Consider the following 26,328-nt stretch of genomic DNA (forward strand, 5'->3'; position numbering starts at 1 on the left):
GATGTTGTCAGAGTCGGAGCAGAACTCCTGTCAGACAACATCTCCAGGACGCTACGCTCCATCTGACTAGTAAGCCAATTCTCAAATAACTGCTATGATGACTTTTGTTCTACCCACTTAAATGATAGAAGTACTTGCGTTGTCCAATCTATACAGACTGTGTCTGTTCCCCGAATAGCGAGGTCAAAATATAAATTTAATGCAGGATCTTGAAAAAAATCTGATCGTGATTAAACCAGAAAAACGCAAAATAAATGAACAAAAACAGTTTTTAAAGCTTGGGCTCCTAAATATTAGATCACTCGCACCCAAACCAGTTATTGTAAATAAAATGATCACAGATAATAATTTTGATGTACACTGCCTGACAGAAACCTGGCTGAAACCAAATTAATATTTTGGTCTAAATTAGGCTACTCCACCGAGCTACTGTTATACACATGAGCCCCGTCAGACTGGTGCATGCATTCATGACCTCTAGACTGGACTACTGTAATGCACTGCTAGGTGGTTGTCCTGCATCTTCAATAAACAAGCTACAGATAGTCCAAAATGCAGCGGCTAGAGTTCTTACCAGGTCAAGAAAATATGATCATATTACCCCAATATTACAGTCTCTGCACTGGCTACCTATTCAGTTCCGTATCATTTACAAAATATTATTACTTGCCTATAAGGCCCTAAATGGTTTAGCTCCTGCGTACCTAACTCGTCTTCTACCACGCTACAATCCAACCCACTCCCTAAGGTCGCAAAACTCTGGACTTTTGGTAGTACCTAGGATAGCAAAGTCCACTAAAGGAGGTAGAGCTTTTTCACATTTGGCTCCCAAACTCTGGAATAGCCTTCCTGATAGCCTTTCAGACACACTCTCTCTGTTTAAATCTAGATTAAAGACACATCTCTTTAGCCAAGCATTCACATAATGCATGTTATAATCTTGTACTGCAGTTATATCTGATCAAATGTACATTTATTATTATTCTTTAGCTTGGGTTGAACAAATAATTTTTGCTTAGATGGAACAGCAGCTACGCTAATTATGTCTCTATTTGTTTCTCTGTTTTGTTTCTCTGGTAACTAGGAATGACAGAAGCTTCAGTCTGGATCCAACCCTTAAATGATCTGAGATGACCGAACACCTGAGAAAAGATAATGCCAACCCCTCAGAGGACTTCGGAGGATGCCAATGCTCAGACAATATACAGAATTACCTAATTTTGCCATAAGTCAAACATATTAAGGTTCTGCAATATATAAATATATTGTGGAAACTTAAATTTCTGTGGAGCTGCTTTGCAACGATTTGTATCGTAAAAAGCGCTATACAAATAAACTTGAATTGAATTGAATAGCCAGGCCGGGGCCTCAGGATTAACTGGGCGTCAGCCGGCCCAAACTCTAGGAACAGATCGTCGACCGAAAATGCGTGCAGGTCCCCTACCCTCTTGATGGAGGCCAAAGCCAGCAGGAGCAGAGTCTTCATTGAAATAATCTTCAACTCGACTCTCTGCAAAGGCTCAAATGGGCCTCAATATAGTGCTCTGAGGGTATAGAGGGGGACGGTGGAGGATTTAACCTTCTCGCCCCCCTAAGGAACCTGATGATCAAGTCATGCTTCTCCACCGACTTCCCTTCCACGGGGTCGTGGTTGGCAGCAATCGCAGCCACATAGACTTTAAGGTTGTAGGGAGACAACCCTTGCTGCAGAAAGGACAGCACGACTCTGATCGGACACTTCCGTGGGTCTTCTCGGTGAGAAGAACACCACTCGACGAACAGGTTCCACTTCAAGGTGTAAGCATGTCTCATAGACGGCGCTCTCGCCGAAGTGATGGTGTCAACTACCTCTTGGGGTAGGTCACCTAGAACCTCCACATCCCGTCCAGAGACCAGACATGAAGTTTCCAGAGGTCTGGACGTGGGTGCCATAAAGTGACCTGTCTCTGAGTCAGTAGACCCTTCCTCAGAGGAATCTACCAAGGAGGGGCTGTCACGAGGAGCATCAGTTCCGGGAACAAAGTCCGAGTATGGCGCCACGAGCAGGACCTGCTCCTCGTCCTCCTGATCTTGCACAATGTCTGTGCGAGAAGGCTCACAAGGGGAGATGCATACTTGTGAAGGGCCTGCGGCCAGCTGTGTGCCAGTGCATCTGTGCCGAGTGTCCCCTTGGTCAGGGAGTAAAACACCTGGCAATGAGAGGTCTCTCAACCAGCTGGACCGTCTGATGATGGAGTCTCCATTCTCCGGGAAACGCAGCTCGTGACAGCTCGTTTGCTGCCCGGTTGAGCAAGCCCGGAATGTGAATGGAAGGAAGCGACCTCAGATGCTTCTGACTCCAGAGGAGGAGGTGACAGGCAAGTTACGACATGCGATGGAAGTGTAGACCACCTTGTCGGCTGAAGTACACAACGGTCGCAGTGTGTGCGGACCAGTTGCCTGCTTGCCTCGTAAGCACCTCTTTAGACGGTTCAAGGCCAGGCGTACCGCTAGCAACTCTAGGCAATTGATGTGCCAGCGCAGTTGGGGGCCCGTCCAAACCCCCGACACTGCAAGCCCATCGAACGTAGCCCCCCAGCCGGTGGTGGAGGCGTTGGTGTAAACCACAACATGCCTGGAGACCTGATGCAGCCAGGTGGAATGCAGGGACCCGGCCTGTGGCGGACCAAAAAGGGCTCTGAGTGTGCGGTGCAACGCTTACGTTGTTCCACAGTTTGGCAGAGGGTGCGCGAATAGAGCCTTTGATGATGCTCTCGAACCGCCCACTGCTGCATGCTGGCGAGAGAGGGGGATGAGTGTGGGCTTTGTACGGCTTCTGGGGTTGGTCCGTCCATGACTCTCCATGCCCTCTTGGGACCCAGAGGCAGAGACAACTGGTTCTTGTCGAGATTTTTTTTTAAACAAAAGATTCTCCACCCGGCCATCCTCCGGGGGAGGGAGAGGTGCATCCACCATCTCCCAAAGCAGTCCTCTTTCTCTCTGGGTCGCCGTTCCGGGGCCTTTTGCTCTTCCGCTCACCACCAGGTTTGACGGGGGGCAGGACGGCGGGGCGGCCTGCCTACACCCAGCTCAACGGCACCGCTTCTGGAGGCTGCTGCGGATGCGGTGCGGGAGTGGGGACAGACACAGGGGGCCACCCTCCGCAATGAGCAGGCTGGGGCACTGTAGCCAGCGGACGGGTGGAGGCAGCAGCTGCCCGCCAGTGCAGGACATGTTGGATCGCCTCAGTCTGCTCCTGAGCAGCCGAGAACTGCTGGGCCATGTTCTCGACTGCGTCGCCGAAGAGGCCTGTCTGGGACACAGGGCCTTTGAGGGACCGAACTTTGTCGGTGTCCCCATGTTGACCAGACACAGCCAGAGGTGACGCTCCTGGACCACAAGTGTGGACATTGCACGACCCAGAGACCGTGCAATGATCTTCGTCACTCGTAGTGCGAGGTCAGAAGCCGTACAAAGCTCATTCAGAACTTCCGGATCGTGACCACCCTTGTGCATGTCCCTCAGTGCTTTTAGCCTGAAGAACCTGCAGTAACGCCGTAGCGTAAGGTGGAGGCAGCTTCTCCACAGGCCACATAAGCACCGCTTATAGGACATAGGACAGACCAGACGAGTACCTACAGGCCCGGATGAGGAGGCACAGTTTGCCCTGCTGGGTGGAGGCGGTATTAGGACACAACTGCATGGCAACCAACCGCTCCACCGAGGGGACCCCATATACCCCCTAGCTGCACCACCACCGAGGGTGGTGAGGGAGGAGGAGCTAGCATGTCAGTTTCTGGCAGTAAAAGGTGCCGTCCACGACCTGGTAAGCTCCCCATGCACCTCCGGGAAGAGAGGCACCAGGGCAGGGTGCTGAGAACCAGCGCAAGCTACCCCGAGAAACCAGTCGTCCAACCTCGAGGGCTCGGGACACGGTGGAGGTCTCCACTCAAACCCTACCCTCTCAGTGGTCCGGGAAAGCATAGGCGTGATTTCTGGATCCGACTCAGTCATTGCTACTGCCGGAGCAGCAGCGCAGCCGAATCTTCTTCCCCAGAAAGCTCCGGCTCACCCTCCGATGCAGCGATCAACATCCGGTCGTCGGGAGGAGCGCCAAGGATACTGCTGGTATCCCTCTTTATAAAGGGCACGGCACGTTCCATTGGCAGCGCGACTGGTTTTGGAGCGCAAGAGGAGCGATGGTCCCTTGAGGGTTGGTTCCCTGGAGAGTTTGCCAGCACTGTAATCCTCAGACCACCCGTGCCACCGCCTGAAGTAGTCCTTGTCTGTTTGCAGCCAGAACGAGAACCAGATCAAGGCAGAGGCAACAGAGCTCCATCCCTTTGTCGAGGTAACGGAGCCTGGCCTGCAACTCCAAGATGATCATCTTCCCACCATGAGAAGATGCCTCATCCACGAACACCACCTCAGCATGCTTACTGCCCAGGCACGTGAGGCAGTGATCATGACCATCACCCGGCGCCAGGTAATGACCGCATCCAGAAACGCAAGGGTGACATGTTGTCTGTAGCAAGACCCAACTCATCTTTACAAAGACATAACGTCGTCTTTAAAAAGACGCACCTGTGAATGCTCTTTTAGGGAAAAAGCTTTTTTAGCGTGCTGAAGCGCACAGGGGAGATGGTCGCCTGCAACACAAACAGGGGGTATTGCAACCTGATGTGTGCAATCCACTCGACACGGGAAGAACCACCGCTACTGAAGCGCCGTACCGCCAGCACGAGTCTTCCGAAGAGCGTGTTCAACTCGCTGAATTCACTCGTCAACAGAAGTCAGGAGCAGAACAATGTAACCGCTCAGCTCCAAAGCGAAAAGCTGAATATGTGCTGCACCTGCTGCCTACTTATACTCACGCTGTGATCAGCGGCAGCTGGATGCAATAATCGCATGCCAATTTGCATTGGCTCGTTTAGTTACACTTGAAGTGGATTGGTCTCTCTAAGCGAGATCCCAATTCGTTGGTCACCGGACGTGATGCGGAGTGACTGACTGAAAGGGAACTTGATATCATTTTGCGGTAATGTTGGCACATTCACATTTTCAAGTCAGTAAGGAAGTAATTTTAAATGAAATATGAGGTTACACTTTATTTCTATAGTCCACTTTAAAGAATCTACTAACTAGTAACTTTGTAACTACATGTCAACTACATGTCAGCTAATTGTCATTAATTTGCAACTACATGTCTACTAACTCTCAGAGTAGACTGTTAGGTTAGGTTTAGGAATAGTAGAATAAATTGACATATACTTGCAAAGTTTCTCATAGTCAGTATGTTGTATGTTGTGGACCCATCAAAATAAAGTGTTAGAAGATATTAAACAGACAGTCTACTAATATTCTAATGACTACTAGTTGACATGTAGTTGCAAAGTTACTTACTGTTACCAAATTTAAAATATATTCCCTGAAAACAATTCTAAATCTCTCATTCAGCTTTACTTCTCAAGTAAATTAATCTTGTTTTAGGAATGTTTAGACATTTTTACATCAATATCCAACAAGAATATTGAACAACATATTTGTCTGCAGTTTGATTAATATATACACAGGTATATATGAGTTTTGAGGAAAAATGGTTTATCTGTGTACTTCCCAAACCTTTCAGACCAAGTAAGTACTTGAGCCAAGAGGTCAAGCGGTGACATTTGGATCCTCTATTAGTTACAAGTTATTCCAATGCTATCTCATTACCAATTTGTACGTATTTTACGAGGTGGCTAATTCATATGAATTTGTTCGACCTCACTCTACGATTTTGTACAATTTGTCTAAACCCCAGTGATGGGTAGGTTTAGGGGCGGGGTTAGGTGTAGGTCATTCGTACAAATTCATACGAATTGTGCAACTCGCAAAAATATGTACGATTTGGCAAAAATCATTTGAATTTGTATGAGTGAGGTCATACGAATTTGTACGAATTAGCCACCTCATAAAATATGTACGAATTGCCGTGAGTTCAGGCTGGTCCGTTCTACAAATCCACAGATCAGAATTCAGAGATCAGTGTTTTGCTCTTTGTTCTCATTGAAGTGAACAAAACACAAATTGTTTAAAGTGTGATTGAATTTTAAATCTCACAAATAAAGAAGCAAAAGAAACATTCACAACGGTTGTTCATGCATGACAAGACACAAGCAAACTGAACAGATAGTGCCCCATATTTGATAGTAAGTTCTCAAAGTTTCCTCCTATGTAAAGCAGTGTGTTAACTTTGTAATCTCACTGTGTCGCCACCATGAGCCACGCAGGTTCATTGTGGGGTGTAATTAGCTACTATTGATTTGAGGGCACATACAACGAGTGATGAAAACCAACTCTGACAACTCCAATTCTGTGCCCGTCGCTTAACGATTGCAGGCAATGACAAACCTAATGCGAGTAACCTCTGATTTACTGTTGACATTGTGGCTGCATTAAAACAGCGATTGGGATTTTAGTCTTTTCATTCCCAAGACAAGTGCGAATTAACTTTGTACGTCATCCAAAACATCCACTATCACTAGCATTTGCTTTGTCAAGTTACCTACTGGCAATGCAGTTTCCCAAGTCATGCTTCTCTTGGCACGGAGTGTTGATAGAGATGAAGAAGCTACTAAAATACACCCTTGAAGTAATTTGGCGTCTTGGCTAGCTCCATGTATATGAATATTCAGTTAAAAATACATTCATTTAACACTATTGATAGCTTTTCCCTGTCTTCACACAATTCATCATGTGTCCACTCTACACAGCAGCAGCCTCTTTAGCCTGTAAAGATTTTATGTTCATATGTAGTCAGTTTGATGTAAAATTATTATGGTTGGCAAGAGCAAAGTGCTTCAGTAAAGGTAATTCAAAGTTGGCAATATATGGTATAATATTATACTACACAAAGAGCAAGAATTTTTTCATAACAAATCTATGCATTTATATTTACATATACGTGACAAGTCTGAATAATATATTATATTGAATATTATACATCCATAATACACTCTTGCTTGTTTGATATTGCTTCAATATACAGTACAAACAATCTGATGGTGTGACTGCACATCTATTAATATAGCAAGCTGTGTCATTGCTTATCATATATTATATAATTCAAACTAAAAAATGATATAATAATGCTAATAAAAAAAAGTGATGAAAAAGATTTTAATTTGACTCATTCAGCTCTTTTACAGTTCAAAACACGTTACCTTCTCATTTGAATGGTTCATTTAAAGTAGTCGTCTTTTAATCCATTGACTAAATGTTTTTACTGTTATGGCCTAAAAACTGAACATATTTTTACCAATGCCATGATCTAAACCCATTTGCGCCCAGTGAGCATTTAATAGAGGGTTGTGCTTCACACAAAATAGAAACATAGTTGAAGTGGATGGTTTTCATGGTGTGTGTGTTCTTGGTTCTTGGTCAGTTTCCCAATTATTACTCATAGCAGAGGTGCTTTTGTGAAATGAACTGCTTTTATGAGAGCTGTCCAGTTTTGTCAACAGGATACATGGATTTCTGAGGTTACTCACCCTTGCTTTGGCAAGGTCACAAGTTTTCTTTTTCATTTTTTTTTTTTATTGTGCACTGAGGAATTTATTTGGCAAATGTGTTTTCATTTTAGTTTATGCACATTTCCTCTTATCAGATAAAGAAACAAATAATAATATCCACCACAACTGAGCACATATCCCAGAATTTACATATCAATAGATTATTTTTAGATGTCTGTAGGAAGGATAAGATTATTATAATGTTTTTCCCTTTTTTGCAATGAGGAGAATTACTCAGACTGTTATCACTCTTCAAAATTTTGTCATTCACTAAATAAGGATCCAGCTATCATGACCATACAGTACCTCAGTGTAGCGATGTTCGCACTAAGAGGTGTAAGGTTGTAAGGTTCGGATCTGATACGTTGCCTAGCAATTCTGGTTTTATCAGACAATAGAATCCTCGAGAATCCAAGCTTGTTGGGTGTCTATGACTTCAGGCAAACATTCCACAACTGGGATGTGAAATGTTTCTTCTTTCCACCCAGCCAGATTTATGAGGTGTACATGCTGTTGTTATCCCATACATTGTGATATGATAAAACTTGACAGAAAGAAAACTCTAAATCAGTTGTAGGGTGTTATGATTAGAAATGCACTGACAGTTCCGGACAGATTCACAGCTGTCCCAGATTTTCCCCCATTTTAGATTTTAAACTTCGGCCCATAACTCATCCCATCCCGTTTGTGTTACTGTGTCTGCGGGATTTTTCTGCTCATCACCCAACATCACTGCATGACCTCACTGACGCTCTTGTGTCTGATTTGGATCAAATCCCTGCAGCCATGTTCCAACATTTAGTGGTAAGTCTTCCTGGAAGAGTGGAAGATGGAAGTTGTTGTGGCATATAAACGACATATAAATGGTGTGATACTCAGGTATCCACATACTTATGGCCACAATCTTTGTCATTCCTGCATGGAAGCACATTGTTATTTTCTGCAGTAGATGCTCTAAGCTTAATTTAGCTCCGGTCCTAAGTAAACCTGATAGTCAATCTCCGGATTCCAATAACTCTGGGATGTTTTGGCATTACAAGAAATTTTTGGTAACCCTTTATTTTAAGTTGTCCTTGTTACACGTTACATGTACTTACTATTATAATAACAACACATTATGCATAAGTAACCCTAAACTGAACCCTAATCCTAAACCTAACCATATAGTAAGTACATGTAGTTGATTAATTTTACTCAGTCCTTAAATATATAATTACAATGTAATAATGACTTTTTAAAATAAAGTGTAACTGAATTTTCCAGGCAGATGTTTTAGTAAAGATTATACAGCAAAGATTCTGCAAATTTCTTAATTTTAATAGGATGTGCATCACAAGGATGTAGAGAAAAAGCTTATTTTACAGTCCTGTTTCCCATGTTCGTAATATGTACTTGTTATAGTAATTACAATAGCTGGGTAATAACTAGGTAATAACCCTGAACCTACCCTTAAACCTAACCATAACCCATGTTATCTTATATCATTCAGCAATTTCTTAGGTAAGTGCACTCTAAAAGCTAAGTGCACATACTGTAAAATAAAGTGCATCTGGAAAACCTCAGGGTTTGCCAAATTGCAGCTTATAATCATGCAGCCAAGAAAGCGCACTTTGACGTGGGCATCTGTTGACATTTCAAATCTATTGTATTCACCTTAATATATTTTACAAAACAATTAGAAATGTAATAGTCATAAATTATGGGACTTAACTGATAAAGTCATGCCTTTGGGGTCATTTTTGGGAGACGTCATGCCGTCTATATTTTAGGCACTATGCCTGCTTCATTTTTAAATCTTAACAAGCTCTTTCAATGCTAGAACGGAGCACTCTTCTAAGGGGATATCCCATGGCAACCAAACTGGCAGAAGAATCGTTGCACACAAATTCACACACTGACACACAACTAATACACACACACACAAAATACCAGAACACGGCAATCAACTCTTGTTTGGTAGCCTCGGGGTCTTAGTGTAGTAAAGCGGTAATCCTATCAAACAACGGGTCGAAGTTTATTATCTGCAGCTCAATACCAGCCACAGGAACACCAGGGCATAGAGATACATAGAACGAGAGAGAGAAAAAGGGAAACTTTTTGCCCTAGATGGGACATCGGGTCAGTTTCTTTTGGTTCTGTTGTGAATGAAGGCACTGGTAGTTGGCACAGTTCAACAGTAAAGATCTGTTAAGTCACTTGTGGATACGTTTGAGTTCACCTCTAGCTGGTGACATCTCGACTCACCTGACAACAGAATAAAGACATCCCAGAAGTAAGTTTTTTTTTTAAAGCTTATGCGATACGTTTGTATTCAATTTCCTCTTAAGTTCGTAGCCATTTAAAATCATTTAAAGGATGCAAATAAAATGCTGGAGATTTTTTAAATACTCTGAGAGCCTGAAGCAAACTTGACTCATATTGAATTGCTTACTGTGAATTGCTGTGGTTTAATGGTACTGTTCTAAATGTATGATGGCTGTTCTTTAAACGAAAACAATGAGGCATCTGAGAGTGGTTTTGTTATGAATTAGCATGCAGGTTGGAAACTTTCAAAGCAGTTAGTCACAAATAAAGTTGATGAATTCATCACATTAGTAGGACATGGATAAGAATTAGAGTCGCCATTAAGTCAGTCTGATAATCGGCACGTCCGTCAGGAAAGTTAATGATTCTCATGAACTGCACTTTGTCTGTAGAGAGCAGGTGGTTTAATTGGCTTTAAAGAGAAATTACATGGGCGAGTAGAGGGCACTTTACACAGATGCTATAGGTAAAATATAAAAACAATAGATAGTTTTGGTAACACGTTATTTTGGAGACCAGTTCTTACTATAAAGTAGTAGCATGCACTGAGTCAAAAGTCATAGTTAATAGTTAGTTTAGTAGTAAGAATTGTTCCCTAAACTAAAATGTGACTGCAGTTTTTAGTGTATGTATTACAAAGCATAGGTTGCCAGAAAACAATTAATCAATTACAATTAGGCTAATTATCTCATATTTTTTACACATTAACTGTAATTGTGTGATAGCTATTATGTTATAGCTGTTTTATAGCTATGTTATTACACATCATTTCATTAGAAAAACAAAAAACACTAATTCTGTTCTATAGTTCTGCCTAATTGGGTTTCTGCAGAAAAATTATATTTTGACTGGATTGATTTCACAGTTAAATTCTGAATGCAGTATTTATTACTGTTAAATCTTTTAAATCATTCTATTTTTATTTTTTAAAGCCCATCTGAAGTATTGTGTTCACTCAAAAACATTCAAGTCAGTAGCCCTGCACTCGACAGCTGGACAATACAGTACTGGACTGTGGTGGATTATTATCTAACTGTGGTGTGACGGTTGTTCCTGTGATGGGGAAGACTGGCCAGAGCACGGTGGACCTCAACTCACCCTCAGACGTGAAGCAGGCGGTCCCGTTTGAGGACCTGGATCACAACAGTGTTCCTGTAGTAGAAGAGAAGGAGAATAAAGTACCAGATAGAGGATCTTGGAAGGGAAAATTTGACTTTCTACTGTCCTGCGTTGGATACGCCATTGGGCTGGGAAATGTGTGGAGGTTCCCATATCTGTGTGGAAAGAATGGTGGAGGTGAGTGAAGACAAACAAAGCAATTATGGTTAGGCTGCTGAGAAGATGCCTGGTTGGATCAATACGCTTTCCATGTATTTGTTCAATCTAGGCTCATTGGAAATACTTCTAGTTAAATCTTCCTTCTTGGTAAAATATGCTGATGTCATGATCAAGAAACAGTTTGAGTGTGAATAGCAGAAAGTCAATGGACATGTGGAATTTACATTGTAGGCCTCTCTGCTGAAGGACCAGAGGTATGTTTTCCAAAAGTAGTGTTGACCAGCTATGGTTCTCTCATACTTCTGAACAAGTTCTATCATTTGCGAAATAGCTCAACGATTCAGTCTTTTCCTAAATCAAAGTTCCAAGGAATATTGCGCATTCGCTTTAGTACCCCCTGAGTATGATATAAGAGGGAAGCTGCAATTGAATCAAACATATAACAACGTAACAAACAATGGAGAACAAGATCTGTAATTGTAGTAGTTGTAGTCCTCAGATGTCATATTTGTGATTAATTGAAACTGATTAATTAGCTAAATTGCCAGTGAATCTTTTAAAACAGCTTATTTTTTCTTTTCAGTTGAAACTTTAGAAATATCCAAGATTAATGTTTAAAGACAAACATGTTGAAGATAGCAGACAGGCTGTCGATTCATGAAGTGATAAGTTGTTTCCTCTCAAAAGCAGTCTGCTTAAAGTCAGACTTCCATGAAAAATGACCCATTGTCTCCCAGTATACCACAGCACTGCACGGTTTTTTGTTTTGTTTGTTTTTTTCCTAACCTTGGAGACTCCTATTAAAGTGGCTCCGATGAGACTGTCCACATGTTTAATGTGAGCACTCTGAGAATTCGATAGAAGAGGTAGAGGGAGGCTGTATTAAAGTTTGCTTCAATCTTTAAGCAAGTGTTTTGCATTTCAAGACTGCATACAAGTCTGAAATCTAAAAACCGTAAGTACATTATGTATTGCATTGTATTTAGGAGCTTTTCTCATCCCATACTTCACTACTCTGGTCTTTGCTGGTATCCCACTGTTTCTGTTGGAGACGGCATTGGGACAGTACACGTCAGTGGGGGGGCTGGGAGTATGGAAATTAATACCCATGATGAAAGGTAAGAAATTATAATTCACATACACATTAGCTATTTGGGGAACTCTTAATGAGTACTATTGCCTCACGGTAAGTTTTTTTTTTTTTTTTTTCTTTTTTAGAAGACTGGGTTATATATATAATAACAGCAAAAAAAATAAAATAAATAACACCGTTGGTTGAAGTATGTTCAAACAATGGCAGATAGGGGTTTGTGTTTGAAACTTTCTGAAATCATTATTTTTGCAGTTCTGTTTGGTGACTAATAGCACAGAAATGCCACACTTAATCTTTAAACACAACTAAATGTAAATCAGTCATGACTGCTCTCATACAGATTAGCATTTTAACAGATATAACAATGGTAATGCATTTGGTCTTTGCCGACTAGATCACTTATAGAATTGTTACAGCCAATGAAACACATACATGCACGAATAGGCATACATAAATCCCATAGCAGATCTAGACAGGTGGAGCTGGGGGAGGTGGACGGTTTCAGAGTAACTCTAATAATGTACTGCAGGACTAGCTTACAAGCAAGCACATTGGCTGCAGAATCAGCAGAGGTCAATCAGCTTGTGCCTTGTAGTAAATTATATGATTGCTAGCAGATCAGCCTGCAGCATCTAGAGTTTCATGACTGAAGTAGCTTTTTATTATTAACTCTACACCTAAAATACTACTTTTGGCATTTTAAAATACTAAATAAAGATGGATAAATTCTGAATAGCATACTAATCTTACTATTTCTGTCATATAAAAAGAGTAGTATGCTAGTATGGTATTTTTAATTCAATAATAATGTATACTCTTTATAAAACCTTTGATTTATGCAATATATTATTTAAAGATGGTAGCTGCTGTTGTAGGTTGTGGCTGTGTGTCTAGACAGTTCTCTGAATAACATGTGCAACATGTTTATCCTACAAGAATTTCACAAGAGTTTGGCAGAATTTTATTTATTTATTTATTTGGAGGGGGGGGGGGGGGGGGGGGGGGGGGTATTTGTGCTGCATCATCCAAGGTTTCACTCTTAAACTCCTCTTGCGTCAGGTGTGGGTCTGGCTTCTGTGGTTTTGTCCTTTTGGCTTAACATCTATTACATCATCATCATCGCCTGGGCTCTCTATTACCTCTTCAGCTCTTTCAAAGCAGTGAGTGTCCTTTTTTTCAAAAACCATTCAAAGTGCTCCAGCATGTTTTATTTAGTATCCAGTCAGTTTAAACATTACTCATCATCTACAGTTAAGGAATTCCTCATTAGACAAAAAAACACATCTTTAGAAAATAGGGGGTATTTGCTGCCATTTTTTTCTCTTACTAATTTGATTAACACAAAGATTTCTTCATTGCAATTCAATTCAATTCAATGCAATTCAAATAGATTTTTCCCACCACCATGCGTGTTTTTATCTACCCCAGCGAATTCAACTACACTTGTCTTAGATTTTCAAAGAATTTCTCAGTCTTCTCAGAATTGCTTCTTCTTTCAAGCTCTCTTTTCCTCCCTGTTTCTCTGTATCTCTCTCCGCCTCCTTGACCCCCTTAAACTCTCTGTGGCTCTGTCTTTGTTCTAGAGAGTGTTTTAAAGGCTCCACAGAAATAATAACTGCCTCTGTTTTTTGGAAATCGAACTGCAGTTTCTGCCATGGGAATAAGAGCTCATCTCTAAAGCAGTGCAGAGGGAATTGGAAACAAAACATGCCTTTGTTTTATGAATGCATTGTGCTATTATTATTTTAAAGCTTTTCATTTGCCATTCATTGCTTTACTCAATTTGTTTTATCCTTTAACTTTATTCTTCACATGATGGTGTTTGCCAAAGCAAGTATCACTAACTACTATGACTGCTCATATTTGGAGACATTTGAACAGACCTTTTTAAAATTCTTTGTCTGCTCTTCTACTTTGTAAATGTTTTTTTTTTTTTTTTGGTTTAGTAACCAAAATTATAATGAATTATTGATTTAGTATGTTAGTCAACACATTAAAATAAGTGTACTTTTTCTTTGTTTAAGCTTTGAAGTACACTATAAGGGCTTTCAATACAATTAAGTGCACTTTTTTTCGACAAGGGTTTTTCCAAATCTTTCTCTCTCTTTAGGAGTTACCATGGCAAACATGTGATAACCCTTGGAACACTGATCGCTGCTTTTCCAACTACAGTCTGATGGACACCACCAACCTGACCAGTGCCGTCACTGAGTTCTGGGAGTGAGTCAATAGAATAGGGATAAGAATATTTGTAAAATATTTAATGAAGTCGTAAGTTAAATTCCAGTTGTGCTGCTCAAGTAGTTATTTTCCTGTCCGAGCTGGTAAAAGCATTTGTAGATGTTTTTTTCTGATTCCATTGAGAATACACATATACAGTATATAAACTATTTCAACAAAGGCACACGTTACATGACAGTTTAACTAAATAATTGTTTACTTTATAGGAGGAACATGCATCAGTTAACAAACGGTTTGGAGGAACCAGGGGAATTGCGCTGGCCATTGGTTGGAACATTAGCGTTGTCTTGGATTCTTGTCTATTTCTCAATCTGGAAAGGAGTGGAGTGGACAGGGAAGGTGTGACCATATTCTTTCCATTCCTCATGCAACACCCCAGAAATGTTTCTAAAAACTGCCAAACCTTTACCGCATGTTTTCTCATTTGACTTCTCTTTCATCTCATGTATGTAAACACTTACTTTTGGATTCGTTTTGTTCTTCCATTTCCGGACAATCTCAGAGGAACAATATATTGCTCAGAGGTTGCTTTATCATTGCTCAGTAGACTTCTTGGAGTTTTAAAGTATGTTTTATGTGACTTTGTTGTTTCATTCTAAGAGATATAAAAAAAAAAACATGGAAGAGTTTGAGTTCAGACCTTTAACTGAGTTTAATTGCAGACTTTGGGCAGTGCACAGCTTTGGGATCTTTTCAGAAACACTAGTTGATGTGAAATAACTGGTGTGTTTCTGTCATTACTTTCTAGATATATGAGATGTCTTTATTTTGCATATGCATTATTTTTCCAACTTCATTTGGTAACATAAGTGGTGCAGAAATTTCACAGTTTAAGCACGATGATGAGTTGCCAACGGCCATGTCTTGACATTAAATTGTAAGCAATTTTAATTATTTAATTATTATTATTTTTCCCCAGCGAGAAAGGAAAATTGCTTTCTTTATCTGCCCTTTCTCTGATGATAATTGAATTTTAATGTGATCCTTGCACTGGGCAAGAATACATTTTTTTTTTTGGCAATCTATAACGTTGATGGACATCTCTAATTAAGGGCAATCACTATCCTACACAGCAAAACCATGTTCCTACCAATCATCAAACAGAAGCCAGTGAAAGCATTACACTAACAAGTTACTAATGTTGTCCTCTACACCTACTTTAAAATGATTTACTCTATAACTATCTCTCTCTTTCTTTTCATTTATCTCTTGTCCTCATTAGGTGGTGTATTTCTCCGCCACGTATCCTTACTTCATGCTCTTTATTCTGTTTTTCCGTGGAGTCACTCTCCCTGGAGCGATAGATGGCGTCCTCTTCTATGTCACCCCAGACTTCAACAAGCTTTTGAAATCTGAGGTAAAATTACAAATACTGAAATCTATTTGATATTTTAAATGATATTTGTCATATTAAATGATAAAATCTCAAATATGAGATCTTAAACATATGTAAATGATTTAAGATCATTGGCAAAAACATGATGGGAGGGAATAACTAAACTATAGTAGTAATGCTGCTAACTCATAGAAACGTATAGAACATTAATTCATAGATATACACACTTGCAATACTGATAAACTAATGTAAAAAAAAAAAATAACTTTTATGAATTTACACCCTTGTAAAAGCCATAAATTACCCTGTTCTCTAACTTGTCAAGCTACACTTTCAGGGTGTATTCACACTAGCCGGTTGCTTTCACACTGCTCTTTTAGCAAGCGAACCAGAAATTGTAAACAAAACCACAAGTGTACTAAGGTCATCCATTCAACCGAACCAGAGTTCTTCAGCTGGGTTTCGGCCCGGTTGTTTAGTCCGCACCCAAGTGCGATTGCTGTATTCACACCTGGCCAAGAGATTACCAGGGGGAAACGAACTTGAGTTCGATTCAATTGAACCAAACAAGACAGGTGTGAATACACCCTTAAAGTAGAAATCTGTTGGTTTGCTAAAGGATTTGAAAATACATGCTACTAAAAATAATGGCATCTTGTATTGACATTTTTTTCTACTATCAATGTTGCTTATTTTACGTTTCTTCTCAGGTGTGGTTGGATGCTGCCACACAGATCTTCTTCTCTTATGGTCTGGGTTTAGGTTCTCTTATTGCTCTGGGCAGCTACAACTCCTACAACAATAACGTCTACAAGTAAGAGCTACAGTAGTTTCTGTCCAAATTCTGTATTGACGATGTAACACGTCATACAATCTGATGTGCCTTTTCTATAAAATTCTGTTCAGTTTACTACTGTTTTCCTGTGCTTCACTTGATCCGATTCTTGTTCCTTCTATAGAGATTCTATCATTGTGTGCTGTATAAACTCCTGCACCAGTATGTTTGCTGGGATTGTCATATTTTCCATTGTGGGCTTCATGTCGTACATCACAAAGAGACCCATTGAAGAACTGGCTGCTTCAGGTCATTGTGTCTCTTAGGGATCATCAAATTTCATTGTTGCAAACATTTTAACACACTTTTACGTATTATGGAAATAATACACTTTTCTGCAATGCTAAATCGCTTAATTGCATATTAAATACACTTACATTAAAATATTATAGTTTAAGTTAATATTACAAACAATCAGCCAAACTGTAGAGTGCCTTTTTGACTAATTTAAGTAAGGCTTAAAGTATATCTTTATATATAATTACAAACTAATTCTATTGTCTTTGGTTAGAGTGTACTGCTGAATGTATGTCATGCATTTAAATATTGCAATGATGAAGTAGCAATTTAGTACATTTTCAATGTAATATTGAATAAAACATTTGTTGAAATTATATGTAAACTATTTGTTGATAGAATATATGTAAACTATTGTCAACAAATCAAAATGAGCATAATAATTTAAAGTATAAAGTAACATTTTGTTAAAATGTCAAATTTAAAAAGTACTGTAATGAAAGTAGTATATGAGTAATATTATTGTGATATGTTGAAAGGATTCATCTTGACACTTATGTTTAATGGTTTAAATATCAGGTCCTGGTTTAGCATTTCTGGCCTATCCACAAGCAGTCACACAGCTTCCCATGTCTTCTCTCTGGGCTATCCTCTTCTTCTCAATGCTCATGATGCTGGGATTGGACAGTCAGGTATTACACATTGTTGAAAAAACCTTGGTAAATTGGTAAATATTTTTATTTTACAATCTATTTGAAAAGTCTAAATTATTGTTTGTAGTACCTGACATGATGCCCCAGAGACTATGGAGTTATTGATAGAGCTTGTATTGAACCCACAACATTCCTCTAATGGTGCCGCATTGCACCATTATTCTTCTATAGATTTCAGAGCTTAATGATTTTTTAATGATTAAAAATAAACAAGTTATAAATTATTAATGTGGTGTTACTTTAGTTTTGTTGTGTTAGGTAGGTGAAAGTAAAGCCAAAGAAGATCACAAGAGAATTTAGCACTTTATAATGTTTCTTATGAAAAGGACCACAAAACCATTTTAGCTAACATGTTAGAGAACTTGAAAATATAAAAGAAATCTATAATCAATTATTTGTCATGTTTACTAAATCTGAATTAAAAATGAGTAACTATATGAACATCATAAAGTACTCAATTGTTTTTAACCATACTCCATATGGTAACACCATATGCTTTGATCTTTGAATCTTAAAGCAAAATTACACAATTTTGTAGCATAAATGCTTACTTAAACATAGACAAGATATTTAATGAACAGTAATGTAGTTTTAGGTTTATTTTGACATTTTTTTCTAGTTCTAATTTAATGTGATTTCCAACACTTTAACACTTTTTATAATTTTCCATGACAGTTTTGTACAGTGGAAGGCTTCATAACTGCTCTAATGGATGAATATCCCACAGTCCTGAGGAAGAGAAAGAAACTCTTCATCCTCGTGGTCTGCATTATATCCTTCATCATCGGTTTCTCCAACATCACCCAGGTAAAATGCCTGAAAATGTCTCAGGTTACCTATGTAACCATGGTTCCCTGAGTAGGGAAGGAGACACTGCGTCCTTTAGGGGTCGCTATGGGGAACGCCATCAACGTGACCCGTGTCTGAAGCATACATACAAAAACACCACATGTTGGCTGGCGACAGCCTATGACGTCACTATCGGCGCGACCACAGTATAAAGGGGCGCCGGCAAAATACGTCATCCACTTCTTCGTCTGAAGCTTGTGTCCGAAGCATGGCACAAAGCCTAGAGGACGCAGTGTCTCATTCCCTACTCAGGGAACCATGTTACATACAGTACGTAACCTCAGACGTTCCCTTTCAATTGAACTTCGAACTGCGTCCTCTAGGGGTAACTATGGGGAACGGAATACCCATACCACCATGCTGAGGGGAGTGCAAGCCAAGCACAAAGGCGAGCACTAAGTACCAACTCTACCAGGTTAAGGGAGTTGCCCCTGGGATGGTTTGACGGCTGTCAGTGACATCATCTCCTTCGGCCAAAAGCCTGAGCTGTATACCCCATAACTTGCCTTTTAGGGGCTGGGCCCAGGGTAGAGCTCAAAGACTTGGAATCAGAAGAAGAGATTCCTTTGAGGGGATGTGACCAAGTGACTAGGATAGTAACTAGGTCTTGGCCTGTCACCCAGGGGCTACCGCGTGCTCTGCATGAGCTTGCTGAGGTAACTGTCTCAACAGACCCTTGGTAATAACCCACTGTTCAAGCTCAAAAACATTGGGAGAAATAGGTAGAGTGGGGCCCAAGGCGAAACTGGGGCATAACAAACCCAAAGAAAGGGCACGAAGCCGTAGCGCATAACCCATACCGTACAGGATTTTAGAAAGAACACAAAACACTTGATGTGCGATCTTACCACAATGTGGCTTTCAGAAAGTGCACAGAGACTAGCATGTGCACTTAACATGGATTGTAAACACTGTTCTAGGGAGCAAAGTGAACAACTTAACAGGGAGGCAGAGAGAGGCCTAAAAACCTGAAGTTGTTGACTCACAGAGCTCTGGGGAGTGGAGAACTCAACTCTCAGGATGAGAGGGAAACTCCAATGCTCAGGGAGGGGTTGCGTGCTCATAAGAGACCCTCGGAGTGAGGGGAGCACTGCCGAACACACCATGAGATCAGCCTAAGGGGAAGGGCGGAGAAAGGGCCTGACCTGTTGGCATGACTGCACAGTGGATCCCACAGAGCAGAGAATCCAATTCTCAGAATGAGAGAGAAACTCAGATGCTCGGAAGGGAGCAGCATGCTCATAGGTGACCCTATAGAGTGAGGGGAGCAATGCTAGCTCTACCAACAAGGAGAGCAACCTAACAGGCAGGCAGAGAGAGGCCAAACAACCTGAGGCCGCTGAATCACAGAGCTCAGGGGAGCAGAGAACCTAACTGCCAGAATGAGAGGGAACTCAGACGCTCAGAAGGGAGCGGCATGCTCATAGGTGACCCTCTATAGTAAGGGGAGCGATGCTAGCTCGACCAACAAGGAGAGCAACCTAACAGGGAGGCAGAGAGCGAGAGCTAACAACCTGAGGCCACTGAATCACAGAGCTCCGGGGAGCGGAGGACCTAACTCTCAGAATGAGAGGGAACTCAGACGCTCAGAAGGGAGCGGCATGCTCATAGGTGACCCTTTATAGTGAGGGGAGCAATGCTAACTCTACCAACAAGGAGAGCAACCTAACAGGGAGGCATAGAGAGGCGTAAGAACCTGTGGCTGCTGAATGGCAGAGCTCTGGAGAGCGGAGAACCCAACTCTCAGTATGAGAGGGAACTCAGACGCTCAGAAGGGAGCAGCATGCTCATAGTTGACCCTCTATAGTGAGGGGAGCAATGCTAGCTCGACCAACAAGGAGAGCAACCTAACAGGGAGGCAAAGTTACCAGAGAGGGACCGACTGAGACTACCCAGACCACAGAGAGTGGGCTGTCTACTTAAACCCTAGCAGAGGAGTCAGCACTATGAAGCTAGGGCTCAAGGAGAAAGGGATCCACGCCTAGAGATGTTGCTCCTCAGAGCACCTCTCAAAAACACCTCTCACTTGAGTGTACTCACTACTCAAGCCGAGGGGTGATACACAGATTCACCAAAAAAGCAGTGTAATACACACAAAATGACAGGTCCCAGAAATACTGCAAAGAATGGCTAGCAGTCAGAAAACACAACGTACCATTGCGAACCGATTAGAAATGGATCATATTCACCCATCCATGGTTCCAGTGCATGAGAACAGTCTCGGAGGCAAAGTCCGAAGAGTCGGTCCGTACCATCAGTAAGGTAGTTTCTATAGGTAGTTTCTATAAACATAGAACCTAACCAAAACATCATAGTTCCAGCATAGAGACTGCACTGTGAGTGCAGGAGTTAACGGTGGTTGCAGGGGAATTAGAAAGGGGAAGATAAGAGGCCCCCTGAGGGAAGGGAGTAGATGTTAAAATTTTACTCTGGTCCGGACAAGAGAGTTGAGAATGCAACTGGGTCACTGGATCACCTCCCTTAGGTCTTGCCTACCTCTATTTGACCCGCGCCTCCCTCTAGCCCTACCCGCAGGCGGGGGAGGGGCAACGAGCCGCGACACTAGCCTTCTGCGCCCATCTCTGACCTTCAGACCAAGATGGGCCAGGACCACTGCGTTGTTCGGGCTCAAACCTGGACCTCCTTGGAATGAAGGTTTTGAAGGCTGCTGAGCACGCCTTCGCCTCCCTAAACTTCTTGACCACCGTCTCGACGGAGGTACCGAAAACTCGGAAGGCGAAACTGGAGCAATATCTGCCAGGTTCACCCACAGATGTCTCTCCATTACCACCATAGCCGCCATAGACCTGCCCAAAGCAGAGGTGGCCTGCTTAGTGGCACAGAGAGCCAAATCTGTGGTGTGGCGCAGCTCAGCTACCTCATCAGGTGACAAGCCCTGACCCTTATCCAGGTCTTTCAGTAGATCAGCCTGATATGCCTGAAGCACCGCCATAGTGTGCAACCAAACGACAGCCTGACCTGCTGCTGTATATGCCCTGCCATTTAAGCGAGATGTATCCTGAAGGGGCTTAGATGGCAAGGAGGGAGCCTTGAGGGAGGATGTCTCGCCCATAGAGAGATAGCTAGCTTGCGTCTCTTCTACAGGGGGCATCTGCTCATAATCGCTTTCACGCATCCCCTCAATGTTAGCATAACTAGTATGCTGGAACCTATTAATGTGAGAGGAAAACGGATTTTTCAGGAAGATCAGGAAGAAATGGAAGGCTCACTCGAGCTGGGGGGTTTATGGCCAGAGAGATAATGCTAAATTGAGACGACCCTGCAGCGCCACCACCCTGGCCCGCTTCCACTGCAAGTCAAGCCTCGCCGTGGCGCATTCCATAACCTCCAACAACTCATCATATGCAGGGCAGGAGGATTGAGAGGGCTGAGTCTCAACTTCTTCGCTCTCAGACATCTCCTGCTCTTCCTGGGCAGAACCCAGCAGAGCACTAGCCGCTGGATCAGATGACATCAGCGAGATTGCATCATCATCATCCAACGGCTCGCCCTCGTTTGCGGCCGACGAGTGCGAGAAGTAAAGCCCCCTCTCTAACTCCTCTGCCAGATCCACCTGTGAGCCCCACAAGCTCATTCTCCTCCGTGCCTTGGCAACGGCGGGTCCTGAACCGCGGGAGACAGATTTCTGCACTTCCGTTCTTGAAAAGAGAGAGACAGACGAGAGCGGAGCTTTCTCATAAAAAAAGCTCACAGTGAATGCAGATTGCCCCCTAAAGGACATCTTGTGCGTGCTCCTCGCCCAAACAAAAGACAAAAAGATTGTGTGTGTCATCAGGTGTCAAATAATGAGGACACGGGTCCACACATCTCTTAAACGCCCTGCTAGTGCTTGCCATGATAAGAGTAAAAAAACGTTCTTACCCGTTGAATGCAGACATATTTTCCCGGTGCCCCTTTATACTGTGGTCGCGCCGGTAGTGACGTCATAGGCTGTCGCCGGCCAACATTTGGTGTTTTTGTATGTATGCTTCAGACACGGGTCATGCTGACGCCGTTCTCCATAGCAACCCCTAGAGGATGCAGCTCGAAGTTCATTTTTATTCATTGGGACATTTGACTGTTTTCTTCCATTTCTAATAGTCATGTGTGTGGGTGTGGGTGTGTGTTCTTTGTTTTAGGGTGGTTTATATGTGTTCAAATTGTTTGACTACTACTCAGCCAGTGGAATGTGTCTCCTGTACCTGGTCTTTTTTGAGACAATCTCCATTTCCTGGTTTTACGGTACATCTCCTATACTATAAATATATTTGACACGAGGAGACGAATATATTTGATGTGAAGTTTCTAAACAGTTTACGCTGGCCTTCATCCAGTTATGTTAACTTTCCCATATGATTCCCTCCTGTTCTCAAGTAGTGTCAAAGGTTTTAAAGAAATGTTGAAAAATGTTCCATTAAATTTTGTGGCCAGAAAAGTCCATACTGTAGTGATGAAAATAAAATAAAAATAAAATAAAATAAAAAATGAAATAAAAAAATTTACAAGGTTTCTGAACCATGTCTAGTTAAAAGTGTTTTTGGGACAGTGAGGATCTCTAGTAGATCTAGCTTGCTTGATAAATGATCCACACTTATCAAGCAAGCTAGATCTACTAGAGATCCTCACTGTCCCAAAAACACTTTTGATCCATCTCTTCTCTCTCTTTAGGTGCAGAGAAATTCTATACAAATATTGAAGACATGATTGGTTATCGGCCTTGTGGCTTTTGGAAATATTGCTGGATTTACTTTACTCCAATAATCTGTTTGGTAAGTACTTCACCTGCAAGCAATGAGATGAAATTAGAGACTATACAGGGCTGCCAACTTAACACACTGTTAATAAACATCATGCAAAATATCATGCAATTTGTTAAAAAAATTAAAATAAATAAATAAAAATCCATGACAGCCCTAAAAAAAAAAAAATGTTTTTGCAGTGTGTCACTCCTTTTATCCTTTCATTTTACTGATGAATCGAGTAATTGATTATACAAATCAAAAGCCCATGTTCTCAATGAACTTATAATTGATTTGACTTCGGTTTTCTGTTTGTAGGGTGTTTTCACATTCAGTGCCATAGAAATGACTCCTCTGACTCTAGGGAAGTATGTGTACCCGACCTGGGGTCAGGGCATCGGTTGGCTAATGTCCCTCTCTTCCATGGTTTTGATACCCGGATATGTCATCTATATGTTCTTCACTACCAAAGGCAGCATCCGGCAGGCAAGACCGGATTTAATGTTTCTGATCAAATGTTTTTCTGCTTCCTTCCTTCTTTCCATCCTTTTGAATTTCTAAACAGCTTAAAAATGCACTTCCCTCCTCATAAACCCTCTTTACACTTCCTTCCAAACCTCCTTCTTTCGAACTCGCAAGCTTCCTTCCTTCCAGTTCTGGAAATTATGAAATTCCAGATGTATTTATTCCTTATAAACTTGAATAGTTCCCTTTCATTTTTCCCTTATGAATTTCCAAACAAACTTCGAAATATTCAAATGTACTTATAAACTTCTTTTTGAACAAACTTGCAAACAAACCTTTAAAAAACCTGTAAAGTGTCTGCCTTCTTTGACTTCCTTATAAACTCCCCTCCTTCCATACTTTCTTCAAAACTTCCTTCCTTCCAAACAAACGAGCAAACTTCTTAATATCCAAATGTACATTTTTCCTTCTAAACTTCCTTCCTTCCTGTCCTCCTTTCTATTTAACAAACTTACAAAGAACCCTTTGAAATTCCTTGCTTTCAAATTTGCATAGTTCCTGCCTGCATTTCTTCTGAGCTTCCAAACATATTTCTCAAGTTCCAAATGTACCTCCAAAGATCCTTTCTTTCGAACCTGCATACTTTCTGCCTTCCTTCTGAGCTTCTGGATAAAAGTACTCCCCAATGAACTTACTTTATACTGAACTTACTTCCTTCTTTCGTCCTTCCTTCTGAGCAAACTTGCAAACAAACTTCCTTAATTGATAATTTTGTTTTTTTCTTCTTCTCAGCGTTGGCATAAGATGACCAAACCCACAGAGCTCATAACATCGGAAATCAATGATCCCACACAACAATCCACACGTATAGAAAGTTCAGATGAAGCTTCTGTCTGACATTGTCTTTTCTGTACAATGGCCATTAAAGTCCAGTGGCTAAATACCTTTTCCTCTATTCCATTCTTTTTGTCTGTTGGAGAGCCTACAGATAGAAGCGGATTACGCACGTTCATCCGACTGTTTTTCTCCCATTTTATTTTATTTCATGCCACTCTGATGTGGCATCACGTAATGTGAGGGTGCTGCAGTACCTGTGTCTGTTTTCAGTGGAGGAAGCCATTTCAGTCACAGCAACAATTTCAGTGATCAGTATATGCAACCCAGTAGATGCAACCCAGGCAGTTGATTGGAAGATCTACATAACTGTTGCATTCCTGTGCTAAATTACATTTCTGACAGTATTTACCTCAAGCTGGGGAGTGAACGCATTTGTTTAGTGGTCTGTTTCTGGTCGCAATTTATTTAACAAAATGAACTACAGGAAATCTTGTCAATTTTTTAAAAATCAGCATTAAGATCTTACATTTAAAAAAAAATTATATGAATGTATAAGAGAGATGGGATATTTTTTAAACATAATTTCTTTATTTTCACCATTTTAATCACCTTTTGCCTTTACTAGCTCATTCTATATGGCCATATGTTCTGACAAATTTTGCATTATAACTATTAAAGTCTTTGAAATAATATGATGTGATAAAGATTCATGCATAATAATGATAAAGGAATTAGAAAAGTTATGTTTAAACTAGATTCAGATGAACGTTTGTATGTCATACTGTAACATTTATCAGCTTCACAAAAGTAAGTGGTTAATGTCCCATGAAACCAATTTGAGGTATCATATAGGTTTAAATGAAAATCTATTACTTGATGGATAATAAAATTAGCTTGACTTGAACTTGAACTAAAACTTGAACTAAAGGTTTTGCTTTTGTGTGAAGCTGCAGCAAAGTGATATGTTGATGTAAATTAATCATTTTCCCATTAGATTTATTAATAAAACATTATCATATTATAAGCATATAAGCATCTTACACCTGCACTTACATCATAAAAATATCTGAAATGTTTTTTTCTGTGAAACCTGAGTTTCTGGGTTCTGTGCATCAGTTGTGGGATGACAATATTGTTTTAATCAAATTCAAAACAAAAAGATAGTGTAACCATACATTGTTTTCCATTTGTTACATTAAAGTTCACCATTCACATTACAGTATTCATGTTAAAATTGTAAGAACTAAGTGATGCTAATGGACATAACTCTTTATAAGCATGCCGGTAATTACATGTTTTTAGTATTATTTCAATATTTTAATTAACTGTATTTTCTTGTAGTATGTGTGGCATATAACATAACAGACAATGTGTTACAGCAGACAACTTATTTCATTTGAAATGATTGAATACACGGCTATGGGAAATAGAACGGTCTGTAAAATCCATTCCACATTCAATGATTCAGTCGACAATATATTTTTCAATTTTTTGTAACATTTTGGCAAAATTAGACATGACTTTGAAAGCCTGACAGCATTTGATTTATTATTTTTAATGTGTTGACTTATTTCCTGTTGAAACATGAAGTTTGGATGGGACATATCGAAGGGCTCATCTCTTTCATAGACATGATCATAAACATTAATTAATTAAAACTTTCAATTATTGGTTCTTTAACTTTTCTTTTTTTTAAACGTTGTTTCCTCATAGCCTCTTTTCAATTTGTGTCAAATTAAATATGTCATCTGTTCTGAATGTCTTACCAAAGCTACAAAGAGACTCTTATTTTGACAATTGTATTTGTTTTTATCCTCACTAGACATTTTGTTGATTGGTTTCAAATTCAATAAAGGCAAAAACTGAACT

The 26,328-nt window shown here is 40.7% G+C and overlaps 1 protein-coding gene across 1 annotated transcript; it reads left to right on the forward strand.

The window, feature by feature from the left end:
* The first annotated feature begins 9,574 nt into the window (after nucleotides 1-9,574).
* Nucleotides 9,575-26,328, forward strand: slc6a1l (solute carrier family 6 member 1, like). Its single transcript, XM_079398738.1, has 15 exons — nucleotides 9,575-9,804; nucleotides 10,769-11,132; nucleotides 12,101-12,232; nucleotides 13,267-13,367; nucleotides 14,318-14,427; nucleotides 14,655-14,787; nucleotides 15,671-15,805; nucleotides 16,495-16,598; nucleotides 16,744-16,868; nucleotides 17,436-17,548; nucleotides 18,245-18,376; nucleotides 22,558-22,660; nucleotides 23,087-23,187; nucleotides 23,476-23,643; nucleotides 24,415-26,328. Exons 2-15 carry the CDS (start codon nucleotides 10,895-10,897, stop codon nucleotides 24,517-24,519), a joined length of 1,800 nt encoding a protein of 599 aa, XP_079254864.1. The 5' UTR covers nucleotides 9,575-9,804; nucleotides 10,769-10,894; the 3' UTR covers nucleotides 24,520-26,328.

This window comes from Barbus barbus, assembly GCF_936440315.1.
Source record: "Barbus barbus genome assembly, chromosome: 39".
In the NCBI taxonomy this organism is placed as follows: Eukaryota; Metazoa; Chordata; class Actinopteri; order Cypriniformes; family Cyprinidae; genus Barbus; species Barbus barbus.

Excerpts from the sequence above, each read along its gene's own strand:
- slc6a1l (XM_079398738.1), top strand. The coding sequence starts at position 10,895 with ATGGGGAAGACTGGCCAGAGCACGGTGGACCTCAACTCACCCTCAGAC. Across the intron at positions 13,368-14,317 it reads TCTTCAGCTCTTTCAAAGCA|GAGTTACCATGGCAAACATG; the intron begins GTGAGTGTCCTT and ends CTCTCTCTTTAG. Across the intron at positions 23,644-24,414 it reads CCAAAGGCAGCATCCGGCAG|CGTTGGCATAAGATGACCAA; the intron begins GCAAGACCGGAT and ends TCTTCTTCTCAG.